The sequence below is a fragment of the Rhagoletis pomonella genome, unplaced genomic scaffold (assembly GCF_013731165.1).
Source record: "Rhagoletis pomonella isolate Grant_MI unplaced genomic scaffold, Rhpom_1.0 Rhpom_scaffold_00005, whole genome shotgun sequence".
NCBI lineage: Eukaryota > Metazoa > Arthropoda > Insecta > Diptera > Tephritidae > Rhagoletis > Rhagoletis pomonella.
Window position 1 is genome coordinate 67,591,114 of NW_023458559.1, and position 15,682 is coordinate 67,606,795.

At 35.9% G+C, this 15,682-nt stretch overlaps 4 protein-coding genes across 4 annotated transcripts in view; 2 read left to right on the forward strand and 2 right to left on the reverse strand.

Annotated features, from left to right (window-relative positions):
* LOC118739426 (serine-rich adhesin for platelets) overlaps positions 1–4,707 on the reverse strand; it is a gene marked incomplete in the record, with an annotated part of 33,076 nt that extends 28,369 nt beyond the window's left edge. Inside the window, 2 exon segments of the mRNA XM_036470728.1 lie at positions 3,263–3,435; positions 4,453–4,707.
* A 527-nt stretch (positions 4,708–5,234) lies between these two features.
* On the forward strand, positions 5,235–6,412 carry LOC118739949. The gene is made up of 2 exons (XM_036471448.1): positions 5,235–5,675; positions 5,730–6,412. Exons 1-2 carry the CDS (start codon positions 5,628–5,630, stop codon positions 6,048–6,050), a joined length of 369 nt encoding a protein of 122 aa, XP_036327341.1. The 5' UTR covers positions 5,235–5,627; the 3' UTR covers positions 6,051–6,412.
* Positions 6,413–11,159: 4,747 nt separating this feature from the next.
* Positions 11,160–14,060, forward strand: LOC118739427 (tetratricopeptide repeat protein 27). Its single transcript, XM_036470729.1, has 6 exons — positions 11,160–11,327; positions 11,421–11,785; positions 11,863–12,121; positions 12,193–12,430; positions 12,489–13,329; positions 13,384–14,060. Exons 1-6 carry the CDS (start codon positions 11,264–11,266, stop codon positions 13,993–13,995), a joined length of 2,379 nt encoding a protein of 792 aa, XP_036326622.1. The 5' UTR covers positions 11,160–11,263; the 3' UTR covers positions 13,996–14,060.
* LOC118739428 (WD repeat-containing protein 92) lies at positions 14,028–15,476 on the reverse strand. The gene is made up of 2 exons (XM_036470730.1): positions 14,976–15,476; positions 14,028–14,922 (listed from the first exon to the last, which is right to left on the reverse strand). The coding sequence occupies exons 1-2, from the start codon at positions 15,248–15,250 to the stop codon at positions 14,073–14,075; spliced, it is 1,125 nt and encodes a 374-aa protein (XP_036326623.1). The 5' UTR covers positions 15,251–15,476; the 3' UTR covers positions 14,028–14,072.
* Between the last annotated feature and the right edge of the window lie 206 nt (positions 15,477–15,682).

The following is a 15,682-nucleotide window of genomic DNA, read 5'->3' on the forward strand; positions in this document are numbered from 1 at the left end:
GGGGGGGGGGGAACTAATATTATTAACCATTTAAAAGTTATGAACAAAAAACTTTTGTTAAATTTCGTTGTTTTCTATGGGCAATTACACCGACAAAGATTCACTAAATCACCTGTTCTCACTTTTTAAACACTATTAAAATATATAATTTAACTTATTTATTAAAGAAACACATAGTTTTATCAACCTAAGACAGATTATTTTGTTATTAAAAAGAAGTAGACAATCTTTGCGAGCCGAAACGCGAGATTCCAAAATAGCTATAGTGCTGCCACTGTATTAGTATTTCGTAATAATTCACTTTTCCTTATGAGATGTGTGCACTGTTCAATGCTTTTCGGTATCTTCTTTCGTTTAATATATTATTTATTGAAAACTTTCGCCTGCGGCGCTTTTTCTATAAAAATTAATACTTCGATAAATAATGAAGATTTTTAATTAAAAATCGCGCGATGGTATAGCGAAATTTGCTATTATATTTTGGTTACAATATCTTATTTAGATGAAAGTAAAAAGAAGAAGTGTACAGTGTATAGTGTAAACTGAGTATAATAGCGCAAATGAAATGTGAAATAAAGTGGCAATACCAGCGATTTGAGGTTATAATAATTTTAGCAGGCGTAAAGTTTGTTTACTCTGTTTTATTAACGAAATATATAAAATAAAAGTGAATAAATGATTTGGTTTGCATAAAATAATAACCGGAAACGTTTTAGTAGTGTTTTAAAAGTAGAAACTGGTGATTTAGTGCATTTTTGACGTGGTAATTGCTCATAGAAAACAACGAAATTTAACAAAAGTTTTTTGTTCATAACTTTTAAATGGTTAATAATATTATCTCCCCCCCTCCGGATTGTTATTAGGGGGGGCCGAAACGCGTCGTTTGGTACCCCTCCCGACTTTTCCGCACCTTTTTTAGGGGTTGTTACCCCACCCTAGAGAATTACCAACATTTTTAAGAGTTATTAAAATGGCAGTATCTATTATTTGTTATTAATGAAACAAATGAAAATTCATATTTACACACACCTGTTTGCACTTGTTCGTTGAAGGGTCTTAATTAATTTAAAACCTTTTTTTCAGTTACTTAGAAAACACCCTCACCGCAGTACCAAATCAAACATTCGATAAACATTTGCAATCTTTACTCAGATTTTCGACAAATATCAAGCCCATCATATCATACAAAACCCGTTTTCCAACTTTTGATTTCATTATACATCAAGAACAAGATGGAATGCAGCAATTTGAATAAGTAAACTAGTGTGAAACAAAATTGGTAAACAGACATACGGTAAATGGAGGAGAGCTAATGAGTAACAAGTCCAACCAATTGTTCGAAATTTGCAAAAGGTGAGACAACCAGTTCCACCAACCCAACGCAAATCACAGCCAACTTCAAGACATACGTAACCAAAAGGCAGAGCAACAAAATAGGCAAACGTATATGCAACGAATGAAAGCAAAACAAATGAAAAATTGGCCACACGAAAGAATGCACAGCAATAGTCAAAATACAGCCATATTGTGTATTCGTTTTAACATAAAGCCCCAAATCAATTTTTTCAAAGCATATAGCCTTCGCATTTTTCAATATGGCGCATAGTAACGAGTAAACTCAACGAATGAAAAATAACGAATGGCGAGTTGGGGGCGAAAACACGAAAAACAGAATTTCTACGTCGTAGGAAATCGGCCTAAATGAAAAAAACTCAAATCTGATTTTTCTGGCATGAAAACTTTTAATGATGTAACATCGGGTTTAATAAAACTCATTTATTTGCTCACTTTCCATTATAGTGCGTATTCCATTTATACGTATCATTTTAAAATTATACAAAGTTCTAGAAGCAAGCATAATGTGGAGCAGGCATTAGCTGTTCTAAACATAGAACTGTTAGCAAAGATTTTGGATAGGAAGTTTCAAGAAACATTCCTTTGCTGAATTTTCATTGAAAAATGCGGAAAATCTAATAAGCATGGAAAATGAGCGCTTAAAATAGTCCCGGGACCAAAGCTCAAACTTGGCTTGGGAGAAAAATCTGCAATATTCGCACAAATTGTATACGCATACTGTTTTTTCTCCTAATCGTAAAATGGGCTGCCACTAAAGCTTGTGATGCTTAATTTAAAATTAGCTCTTATTTAAAATCAAATAATGAAAAAATACCTTTTGAATTTCACTTCATTTTATATACACACATATACATAATTTCAGCGCCGATTAAAAAATTGGCACATTTTATTTACACGAAGCGCCGAGTTTATCGAAAGACAACAAAAAAAAATTTACTTACTTTTAAATTCCTTCACAAATGGTAATCTGCTGCTTTTTTGTCAAGAATTTCACAAATTTTTCCACGCTTAATTGGGCTAATTTTAAACCTTTTAATTTTCTAGCCTTAATATGGCAGCTTGCTTGCTTTGCTCGCAGAGCTCTGCTGAAATTTTTCATAAATTTTTACTTTTGACACATGCACTCTCAGCCAACTTCATTATATACTTTAGCTTCAGAAGAGTACATACAGCGTGTGAAAAAACGAGATGTGCGCATGAACAGAACAATGTGCAAATAAGAGAAAGCCTATATGTTTTTACTAAAATAAATAGCTTGCGTGAAACGAGTTAAAAAGAAATGCTTATATGAACAGCTCAGACACAAGCCTACTCGCAAATTGTGCGACAGAAATAAAACTGGACGCCATTTTTTAATTTTTCATCAAAAAAGCGAGAAAGCTAGAAAGATCGAAGAAAAATATGAGAAACCTAAAATAACGAATACAAATTAAAAATGGCTGCCTGAATATGGCGATAAAAATACTCGGTATTTCTGGGATTTCGCAGGACGCATACATTTTTTCGAATTTACCACAAAATGAAAATCCTTTAATAGGAATCATTTAACTGGCTATGGGCGAAAGTTTGACTCATAATTTGAGAAAAATATTTGTGCTTAAGCAAAATGTTCCAGCGCAAATTTGATGAAATGAACTGCGAGTGCAGTACAAAAGCACACAAAAATCATCGGCTAGTGATTTGCGTATGCAGTAAGAATACACAATTTTGTTTCTGTATTTATGACCGAAAAATGGTAGTATACTAAAAAAATTTCTAGTTGAGCATCAAAATAGGTGTGCAATCTGCTAAATCTTACAATTCGTGTTTCTATGTGCTAGAAAAAATAGTGTGATATTTAAAGAACACATGTATGCATATACATATTCCAAATTTACTTACCTTAATTTGCATATGAAAACTGCCAATCTTATTTTTAATTCAAATTTATAGTCTGCGCAATATACAGCTTTGTATGCGTATAATTGTAGTCATTTATGTATAGAGTACGAAATTATGCACTGTTACAGAAGTTCATAATATTTAGTTTAATCAAATGTTATTTGTATCATTTCACTGCACTTGTAAATTGTCGACTCGCTATTTTCATATATAATACAAAACATATAAATTTATTATAACGAATCACATAAGACACTGCATATAGTACAAAGTACGGCCCTGTTACCATAAACTCTCAATGCTACTAGTACCCTTTATAAATTTCAATTAATTTTGCGAATACGAATGAATATAGAAGGGAGAAATTTATAATTGGCGCGACTATAATACAGTAGCGACACTATTTGCAGCAATTCACCTTTGATACATTTTGTACTGTATACGAGGTGGTACACAAACATCAAAATATATGATTTTTCTCTTTCTGTCATTTGTAGTTTTCCCTCATTAAAATAGCACCCTGTACTTCTACGTATAGACAATCCTGCATTTAAATCATTCTACGTGAGCCCTGTACTTGTATCCGTCCGTCCGATATAGATATATGAAATATAAGCACATCATCCAGCCGTCTCGTACACTCACCGAAAAATTGTATATACACGGATGTACATCCATTGCCCGACATGCGCGTATATATACAAATGAAAATACCAATTAGATTTTCAGCTTCATGCGGATTGAATATGGTGTAATTTCTAATTTTGCTGTTTTGCAAGTTTTCAATAAAACACAAAACGAACGGAAAGGTATTTACTTAAAGCTTTCGCAATGCCACGAAATTTTTCTCTACTGGTCATTGGTTTACATTTCCTGAAGCTATTCAATTCTTGTTTCTGAATTTGAATTAAATTGCATTGAATTTGAATTCAATCTAATGAATATTGCATTTTCTCCTACATTTTCATTTTATAGTTCGATTTTCTCTGCCAAATCTAAGTACCCTCCACATCCACACAATAAAAACTACTCGCTTCTTCGGCTATTCGTTCGGAAATTTTTTCGTCGCCTGTTAGTTACTTTATTCTACTTGCTTTTTCTATATGCAAGAAAATCCAAATTTTTCATTTCAAAATTTTTCTACTTTCTGCCAATTTATTTCTTTTTTTTGTTGATATTTTCTTTTAATTACAGTTTTCACACCGTCAACTTCACCTTTGCATTTTAATTACGCTACAATAACGACGTTTGAAGCGCTATTAGCGAGTTCCACATTGAGTTTTTCCAACCTCGAAATTACGTGTTCCGACCACGTATTTCTACATAATATTTGTCATTTTGTAAAGCGCGCACTAAGCACTTATTTTTTCACAATTTTTTAATTATTTTACCACAATTTTCCCACCTGGAAAATGTGTACAAGTTTTTCACGTCTGCTCGCTGCTGAACTTCACATAGAGAATTCAATAAATGGCGGCCACGGCGTTGAGCCGCATCGTTTGCTGCTACCAAATTTATCTACAATACTACGCAGTATTCCTTCACGCTTTACACAAAGTAAACTTGTTTGCTCACTCACTCTAGTTTGAAATGAAGGCAACTCGTTTTAGAGATCAGATTTAGTCGTTTCATTTATCGAAAATACGTCAAGCCTTGTAGATAGTTCTTTCTTTTACGCACAGCACAGCATAGAAGAGTTCGAGTATGGCGGGTAGCCAAAAAAAAATCATTCTTACGACTTCTGCGTGAGCAAGAATGAGTAAGTTAGATAGTTGAACTAAAAGCAGCGCGAGTACTAACACGCATTGGGAAATTGTGCAATAGTTTTAGAACACGCCAGTTTTTGTAATATTTCATATTGACGCTATTTTTATAAATATATGTCATTATATGTGCAATATGTGCTCGCTTTAACGCAATTTTCACAACTTGTATTTAATCGGTCAGTCAATGCCATGATTTAAAGAGTTAAAGGCACAATAATATTGCACAATCGATTTTAGCCCAATAACGGATTTGGTATAGCGGTTCCATCGGCAAAGACAGCCTTTCGAAAACACATGTTGGATGCTGCCATACCTAAAAGTACGAGCAAATTTTTGCGAATATTAAAACGCGTACAAATCGGAAATCATTAGAGCGTTCTAACAAAGTTAAACTATATTAAGACTCGTTTTTCAAAAATAGATAAATGGAAGAAACGTTTAAGTTACCACATAATTAAAAAAGTTCTTCGCGCAAATAATACAAACGGGAACTGTGGCAACTATGTTTTTGTGTTTGTGTTTTCATTTGCCAACAATTTGCAATATTTTAGGACGCCTATTTTTATTGATCATCACATTAGTTACATTTTGTAGTTTCTCAACATAATTCTGCAAATCGTTATAATGGCAAATAATCCAGCTGTAATTAAGCCTTCACCTGTCCGTACAGATGTAACAATCGTTAATTAAATTAGAATGCTAACCTTATAACTTACATTCCCATAGATCGGCCCGTCCGACAAAACTCTGGAACGGCAATCATCGCAATCCTCAGAAGTGGATATCATAAAACGCAAATTCAGCGAAATAAATCTTGACGCTTCCAATAAAAATTTCGCCAGCAGTTGTTTAGATGAGACACTCAGTATCTATAACTTACTGGCAAGTGTAGGTTTAGAAAAGTATATGGACTTGTTTGCTGCACGAGGATTCGAATTAGAGCAATTTTTGGATTTATCTTATTTAGATTTGCAGTTATTAGGCATAGAAGATAGCAGACATCGCAACCACATCATGGAATTGATAAACGCGTTTCGATTTGATTAATCACCATATTGGAAATACATCTGTATATACATATTTAAGTTAGGTATGTTACTTCCGGGATCCCAGACTTTTTAAGTCCCGAAAATCCCGGGATTATTTGCCAAGAATCCCGGGATTTATAATTTGCAATGGTGGCAATAATACAATGCCTTATGTTGGCCAGTTTTTCCTATATTTTTTTGTTTAGCTAATATTTAATATTTTTTTATATATGTAGCTAATTATACAGGCAATTTTACGCACAAAAAGATAGGCCTAATATATGCAGTAAAATTGCATTCTTAGCTTTTTTGTGACCATTAGATCCATTAAATTACAGGAGGATAAAGTGCAAGTTGCAAGTGACTAAAAGTAACGTTGATTTTTTATAATTTTTTTGCTGGCGGTGTCACATTTTCTGCCAACATATGTTCGACAATTTTTTATATGGAAGAAAATGCCCAGCATCGTTTAAAAAATTCCCAAAAATTAACGGTATTTTGTTACTGCATGAAACTTGCATAAAAATCCGTTCCTTCTAAAAATGCTGAGTAAAAAGTTTTAATTTTTTTGCATTTCTATAATTTTTGTACAAGTTTTAAAATTCGCATTTAAATGCAGTTAATTGTATATAAAATGAGGTAGACTTAAAAAAAAAAATTAAATATTAAAAAAAGAAAAGAAATATAAATTAAACTGGTTGAAATAAGGCGTTTCTTTTATTTCTGCCACTGGTATTTATTATAAACTTCTTTCAGCCACTCAATACAACTCAAAATTTGACATTTTTCAAGTGCGGTTTAGAAATAAAAGAGACTTTGTATTTGGCGTTTTGGAAAATTTCGATCCGATCTGTACATCAGTCGGAGTATAATGTAAAATTTAATTGGAGACTATAATTAAGATAAAATACCATCAAGATGATATCATAATTTGATAATGAATAGTATAATAAAATTTTAAGAGCTCACAACTCGTTTTACGAACTATGTTCTGATTTGAAACTGGTTTGTAAAACAAGTTTAATATTGTACCATCTTTCGTTTTTATATATATCGTCGTTTAAAGTACAAAACCGCTTATCGTGATTCTGCAAAACCGCGTAACTGGCATTTTGCAAAACCGCGTATGTGTAGTTATAGAAATTATTTTCTAGAGCGTAAAAACACTCATATTTCAAAATGCTTCTCTTTTTTATAAAGCAATCGCATATCTGCCTAGTATACAGTTATGCAAAACCACGTAACTGACATTGGCTGCCAAAAATTGGATTTGCTCACACAAACACTTGGCTTAATCCTTATCCATTCGTCCTGAAATATAAGCTAGAAATGCGATTGCTTTATAAAAAGGAGAACCATTTTGAAATATGCATGTTTTTACTCTCTAGAAAATAATTTATGCAACCTCACACGATATGTATGTATACTGCGTACCTAAGTATAATGAAAAGCAAAGTAGCTAATACTTAAATATCAGTTCTTCATCACGTTATAATTTAGCGTTATTATTAATGCTGTTATAAATTTATAGCCAAGGCGAATAAGTCCCACGATTTCCAATAACAGCTAGTTTTTATCGTTTTTATATTTTTGGAAAAATTTAAATTGCATATTTTAAGAGTTAAGAACTTCAGTACACATCGTCGCCTGGGTAAAAGATTGTCGTATGCTAATTTCGGCAGGTTGTGGGAAATCGCGATTGAAGTTTGGAATGCAATTTCTTAAAAACGCGATGATATATTTTCTCCAAAGTTCCTGAAAATGTTACTGAATCACAAAATTTTTAAATTATTTAATTTTAAATGTTTATTGTTAATTAGTTTTGAGTTTATGAAGGATTTTCTTTTGTAAAATTTTGTCGTAAACGTCATTTGTCCACAATTTGGCAGCCACTTTGTATGAAATACGACAAAATGCGATCAAAATTTCTACTAAATCAACGACACTTGGAAGCTATAGGAGATATCCAAAAATAGAGAACACAACTTTTAAGATATTCATTAGCTTAATATGACGGCATCACTAACTAAATTTTTACTAAATTATCGAAAAAATTGTAGTCGATATCTGGGAAACTAAAAGAGATATCTTAAAACTGATAACACCAATCGAAAGACCTTCAAAGTATATAACTGCATCTAGAACTAAAAATCGGCAAAATAGCGCTTACGACAATCTTTTACCCAGGCGACGACATACATACATCCCTGTTCTGCAATTCCGATACGGAATTGAAATGGTGTTCCACAATCCGATCGGAACTTTTGTTTCGAAGTTAGAATCGAATCCGATTGTAGAAAAAAAGGAACAAATCTCCTACTTGTCAATTGCGTTCTGAAGTATCATACACGCGTACTTTTCCATTGGAACAGTTTTGACAACTAATACGCAATGTAAACGCGCCGTTACACGGAAAAATGATCCCGTACTCTAAATTTCCTCCAAAATCCTGTAAACGAGAGCGATTTTCGGAGAGTTGTGTAGAGAATGAAGTTACAAGATATTATCCGAACTTTTTCTTCTGGTAAAATCATGAAAAGTGTCAAGCGATCACTTGTTTACGTTGTTACAGGGAAAATGCTTTTTTTGTTCCCGTACTTCTTGTTGTTACTCACTTTTTACGCTCACTTCAGAGAGTAATTTTGCTGTTTGACATTTTTACATGATTTTACGCGAAAGGTATTGGATCAGAGATAGGTGGTCCCATACTAATTTGGTTTAAGTCCGATCATTGGATCGTCAAGAAATTAATCTTAAAGTTTTATATGAGAGTTGAAGTCGGTTTTGTTTTTTTGCTTAAAAATTACTTGTTTGGCAATAAAATTTTTCGGTTACAAAATATTCGGTAGCGTGCGGGTTAGACCTGTTACACAGTCTTTGGTTCACCAGTATCGTTACCGAAATACTTGTATTTCTCCACAAGAACTTCCAGCTGTTTTAACAAATTCGCCAGCCAATGCAAATTTATATCTCTGATCCACGATTGAGAGAATACAAAGGTTGCGCCGATCTCGGACCGCTATTCCCCTCTTAACGAATTTGACAGAATCGTTGTTTGCATGACGTCACACTTGTGCAACTTGTTTACGTTTTCCTTGCAACATTTTTTCTTCTTCCATTCTTGCTCGCGTTTTGGCATTTCTCTCTCGCAATTGCACCAGTGTGACGTCACACAAAAGTTATACTCAAAAATCTTCTCTGATCGGCGCAATCTTGTATTCTATCATTCTTGTCTCTGATCCAATACTTCTCGTGTAAAATCCTGTAAAAATGTTAAACAGCAAAATTACTCTCTGAAGTGAGAGTAAAAATTAGTATGAATAAAAAGTACGGGAACAAGAAAAGTGAGAGTGAGCCAGAGAGTGTAAAAACAATCGCAACAAAAAGTAAAATAAACGTTTTAAGGTCGGTGTTATGCAGACAAACTTTTGTTTGCCAAATTAAATGGCGGCTGCTTAGTTTGCCCGGAGGTGGTTATGTCGAGTTTGGCACAGGGTTGCACATTCATTATGGTTTTCATGGCTATTGCCAACACGAAATGAGAATTTCAGATGTACATAACGCGCAAAATTTAAAATTTTTGTATATGACAACACCGAATTTGCTGCAGTTTGACCAAACAAAATTAGTTTGCTGTGAGAGTCGCCAAACTCGCTCTCTCCGAGTTTGCTACAACAACAATAGGTGCGTTCGTTTAAAATCTCCAACAGAAACCAACCAACTGCCAAATTCCGGCGAAATGTCATCTGTTCGCTCACAAGAGAGAAATATCCAAAATAGTACGCGAACAGAAAATTTGCAGAAACTTGCAAGCATGATACAATAATTTTTAGAAGGTAGTTTCACTTCAAAATTTTTGACATAAACCGTGTCTGTGACAAGCACGCAATGTGGCCACTGCTACGATATAGAACTTGGGGATTTTCGCTTGTTATTTTAGATATTTTTTAACAGAACATGTAAAGATTTATACGTTTCATAACTGATCACTTAATTTTAAATATAAATATACGTACGTAAAAATTGCGGTTTTTGGCCATTTTTCTAAGGGGTCCGTAGGGAACCATAGGGGGCCTAGGTGGTCGGGGGTTGCCTTTTTGTCAATGGCGGCTCATGCCCTCTCCAAAAAGGTCGGTTGGAGGTGCCACGCCCACTCCCCCTTCGCCCACCGCACCTTTAACGAACGGCCATAATGGAAAGTTTCCCCCATAAAAATGAAAATATAACGGCAATATTTCTTATTTATAATGGATTAGATCTATCGCACACCACGGACTTTATCGGCCGCCGATTTAGATGTGCTCGCTAGTCTTTCCATTGCACCACAACTTATTGGTCGGAGCGATTAAGCTGGTGTAGTGTGCGCACCTCCATACATCTTCATGTACATATTTCAAGCAAGCCCTATTATTTAAATAGGCGGCCGATAAACTCTGTGGTATGCGGTGCTCTTTTAGCTGCATCCTTACACCTATTCCATGTGTTGCAATATCCACGAAAGCAGCAGTTAACTTTTTATGAAGAAAAATATTTAAAAATATTCGAAAATTATTATTTATTTTTCCAACGTCGAAAGGTGGATTTTTTTTTTGAAAAATTTGGTACAACAAAAAATACGAAACACGTTTTCTGTCAGATAGCTAACATGGCGGATAAGAAGAAGAAGAGAAACTACCTTCTAAAAATTATTGTATCATGCTTGCAAGTTAGATGAACAGCTGATATAATTTTTGTTTACATTCAAAAGTGTAAAATTTAAAACGTACGAAAACTTATTACAAAGTGGTATCCTGGCACAGTTTATTGATTAAACAAATAACTACTTACTTCTTACAAGTTTAATTAGTCGCATTTTGTAATTTTTAACTTCCAAACCATCAAATTCAATTTTGTGATTTGCGTAAATGCCAACCAGCTGTTTTTGATCAGCTGTTTTCCTGTTGGCAAATTGCTGTTGGCAAACATTTTTCCAGCAGAAACCAGCAGCTTCCCCTCAAAATGAAATGTCACTTTGCTCTCTCAATTTCCCCTACTTTGCAAGTTTTTTGCGTACGCGAACGCAAAAACTTGTAAGTTTTGGTTAAACATGAACAATTAACAGCTACGCGAACGAACCTAATTGCACGCAGTTTGCCAAACAAAATTTCTGCATAACACCGACCTAAAACGCACGTGCAACTGTTAAAAGTACAAATTGGTGTCCACGGAGAAAACTCGCAAAACATTCCGAAAATGTGCGAAGAACCATTCAATAAATATCATTTATGCAATTTCAACGAGCTTGTCGTAGAACAAGGTAGGTTCCTTCAATAAGTAGATAAATTAAAATTTTTTTTGGGAAATCATTCACATACGTGCATACGCATGTACATATTTTTTTTACCGACAGATTTGCCCACTGAATCACTACATCAGCTATGGTCTTGCAAATGGACAACAACGCGTTTACAAGCTATTTTAGATAATTGGTTTCAATATAAAAATGCGGAACCAAGCTTAGAGACTGCTGATACCTTACTCTGTCAGGTCGTAGAGTTGACTTTGGTGTTTGTACAAAACAATTTCACAGGACCATTTAAGCAATTAGAAGAATTTACGGTCTTTTTGCAAGCAAAGCAACTACAAGAGTATGATCCCTTTATACGCTTAATGGAAAATGGCGAAGAGATAAATCCAAATGTAAAGCTTGGCGAATTATTAGTACTGGCGAAAGAAATTCTAAATTTTTTACGCCAAAGGTGGCCAGAATCTTTGGTATGCATTATTTTGAGAATCAACATTAATGTATTGAAGCTATTTTAAACTTTGCTTTATTTTTATTTTACTTTTAGTATCTTCAATGGTGGTATATGCGCATCGTTCACATACAGCAGCAGGTAATTGACGAGCTTACTAACAATTTATATGAGGAGCTCAAACTCGTTGCTGAGTTTTTGCTAAAAAATGTAGATAAAGCGCCCGAAAAAGAACTGCAAGCGTTGCTCTACTTGGAGGTGGCAAATGGTTATTTGCTATTTCATCGTTCACAAAAGTGCGATGAAACACTTGAGGAATTATGTCAGCGTTTGGGTATAGTTTTAAATATAGAAGGTATTTATTTGTGTTTAATCCGTTTACTTCGTTTATTATATAAAACAACATTAATTCTTAAAAAAAAACAGGTTTACTTGGCTTACGCACAAAATTCCAGCAAAAGCCGCTTCCGCAACTTTGTTTGAAAGTGCAGCATTGTAACACGGAATTGCCTTCGGCGCAGGACACTAATAGCAAGACGAATCTACCCAAGTTACTGTTATTGGACGATGATACGCGACTTGAGCGTATACGCTTTATTGAGCCCAAAGACAACGAGGTCATGACACTGCCAAGCGTTTTGCAGGCCCTAGTATTGGCAAGAGTGTAAGTATAGCACACCTAATGTTATACTTTGTACATATGCACATACTGTTCATTACAGCAAGCAACTTAAACGCTCGCAGCCAAAAGATCGACTAGCCGATGAAGAACTGGAGCCTTACATAAAAACGCTACTTTACCAGGAGCATGGTCCTCTACAAGTTCGTCAATCTGCCCTGCTGCTTAACTGTGTACAAGAGTCGAATCAACGACGCACTGTGGAGCGCAGTTGGAAGCAGTGCGAAGGCGCTGTAAAGCTTCTTGATAGTCATATATATACATTACCAGAACGCCTTTCATACGCATTCGCAGGTTTCCTGCAACCCAAGTGGCAAGTGCAAAGACAGCTATGCGAATTATTACTCTCACTGGGTATGACAAAAACTGCACTAGACATATACCTACAAATACATGCGTGGGCAGAGGTTATTCAATGTTATACAAAACTTGACTTGCGTCACAAAGCCGCAGAGATTATACAACAGGAATTGGCGAAGAAGCCTACAGTACTGCTGCATTGCTTGCTAGGTGATGCTATAGACGATCCAAATTGTTATGCTACTGCCTGGGAGTTCTCGAAACATACGAGCGGCAGGGCGCAAGCCCATTGGGGTTCTTATTATTTCCGTAAGGCTGAATATGCTGAGGCCATACCGCATTTAGAAAAATCTGTAGAGATCAATTCTTTACAAGAGAAGATATGGCTACGTTTGGGCTACGCAGCTATAAAACTAGAGCGGTGGGAGCTGGCCGTGCATGCCTATATAACCTACACACATATAGAGCCATTGGGTTTTGAGTCGTGGAATAACTTGGCAAAGGCACTGGTGAAGTTGGGAGATAAAAAGCGGGCACATAAGGTGCTAAGCGAATCATTGAAATGCAATTACAACAACTGGAAGGTATGGGAATAGCGTACGCGTTAAAGACGTATTAAAAGTTTAATTTTTCTCTAGGTCTGGGAAAATTTTATGATTGTCTCGGTTGATACGTGCAATTTGGAGGATGCCATGAATGCCTACAGTCGTCTCAGCGAGCTGAAAGATCGCTACCTTGACTTGGAAGTACTTTGTGTTACTATAGGCGCTATTTTAGAGGGTAAAGCTGACGCCAAGGGGCAGACTCAGGAACGTTTACGCAAGAAAGCTATAACGTTGTTGGCGCAACAATGTGTTAAACATGGAATTGAGCCGAAAGTATGGGAGTTAGCGGCACTGCTTGCTGTCACGCCGCTGAATAGGGCACAAAAGTTGGTGAAATCAGTCAATGCGTATACCACAAAAGAGCTGGAGTGGGCAACGAAGCAGCTATATGCGCTCAAAGTGATACAAATATGTCAGCAAGCATGTGAACTATCTTTGGAGGCAACCAATGAGCATACCCTGGAAGAAACTGAAGTAATGATAACCTCACAGTTAAATTCTGCTCGTCTTGCAGCACAGGCAGTGATACGCGCAACAGCGAAAGTTAATGAGAAGTGGCCCGAAAATGAAGCAGCCTTAGCTGAATTGAGGGAGAAAGTTGATTCGCTGACATTGAAGGTTAAAGAGCGTATGTATGTTAGTTGATATTTTTATATTAATTAGGGTAGCTAAAATTATTTTAAATAAAAATAAAGTTTATTGCAAGTGACCAATACAAATATTTAAAATAAATTCAATTTGGTGGTTACCAAAACACGCACACACTGATCAAACGACCCGCACACAGCTAAGCCCAACTTGTCTGGATGCCAGTCAAAGCTGTGCACTGGTTGCGAGGATACTGTTGAGGCGTGCAGCATATGCAGGGTGCCAGGAACTCCCATCTCAATGCTATCCCCATCGGCTTTGCGTCGCTTTTCCGGATACTCATATTGCCATAAACGTATCGAGCCAGTTCCACCACAAGAAACAAATACGTCACGATTCTGTGGTAAGTGACGTATAGCCCATACTGTCGATTTTGGACCAGTAATCACCCCATTGGAGCCCACGCTACGTCCAGCATTACGCTCTTCGACACAACTGAATCCTTTTGTTGAATGCTGGGTGCGCATATCATACACAAGTAGACCACCCTCCAGTGTGGTCACACCCATTTTATTCATTGGTATGTCGGCACGATCAAACTCGATGCCACATATACCATTTTTAAGCGTCGTTTCCCAACGCACAGCCAACTGCCGCAAGTCGAATAGCTTTAGGTCGCCATTGTCGTAGCCAGCTGCCACACATCTTTCATTATTATTGAAGCTATCGCCAAAAGCAACTGCCCAGCAGTCACGACGCTCACTACGATTAATGCCATCGCCTTTCACCGATTCTGGACTGATGTCGACAACCGGTGCTGAGCCCTGACGTATGTCCCACACTTTGACGGCGCCATCACGACTTCCGGTGACGATTTCCGGTGCGCCACAATCCACTTGTTTACCTCCAACTGCATCGATGGCATTTATAATGCTTTTATGCGCTTCTACGTTGTAGACTGGTAAATCAGGACGTTCTAAATCACTGAAAATATACGTTAGAGTATGATTTTTCTATATAAGACTCGCAATACTCACAGTACTTGCATGCGCCCTTCAAAATCACCTATAGCCATGTGCCGGTTTCGCAAGCTGGATGCGCCAAAAGTTCCACATTTAAATGCCGTCTTCTTAACGACCTCCTTGATTTTATCGGCTCTTGATTCATTGAGCTCATAAATTTGTAAAATACCATTGCTATTCGGTTTGGAGCCGAGTACTACAAATTTGGCAGAACATGGTATCCATTTCACATCGTATATGGTATAGTCGACATTCTGTTGGATGTGCTCAATCATCTGAGGCTTATCCATTTTGCTTGGAGGGGACTATATTTAGCGAAGTTTAGTTAAAGTTGTTTGTTCTATAAAAATCGTGCTAAATATTCATATAAATACGGTTTCTATGGTTATGAATGACGTTTAGTTTATTTACGAATGTGATGAGACAAATAAATAAACTAACAACTGGCTGGCGCAGGGATGCATGATGCAGCAGTTCCTTAACCCAATAGTGAACATTTTTGCCTCGGTTCTGGAAAAGTACGTATATAAATTTTGAGATTTTGGCTCTTTGGTGCCGGCTTTTTGAATTAATTTTAATAGTTATGGAATTTGAAAAGCTAACATTTCTATTGGAAGAAAAAAATCTATAAGATAGCCGAACGTCAAGAAAACTAAGAAAATAAAGCCAGAAAGCTGTTCCATTACTCACCTGGTACAATTTTATCATGCAATTAATAGTCA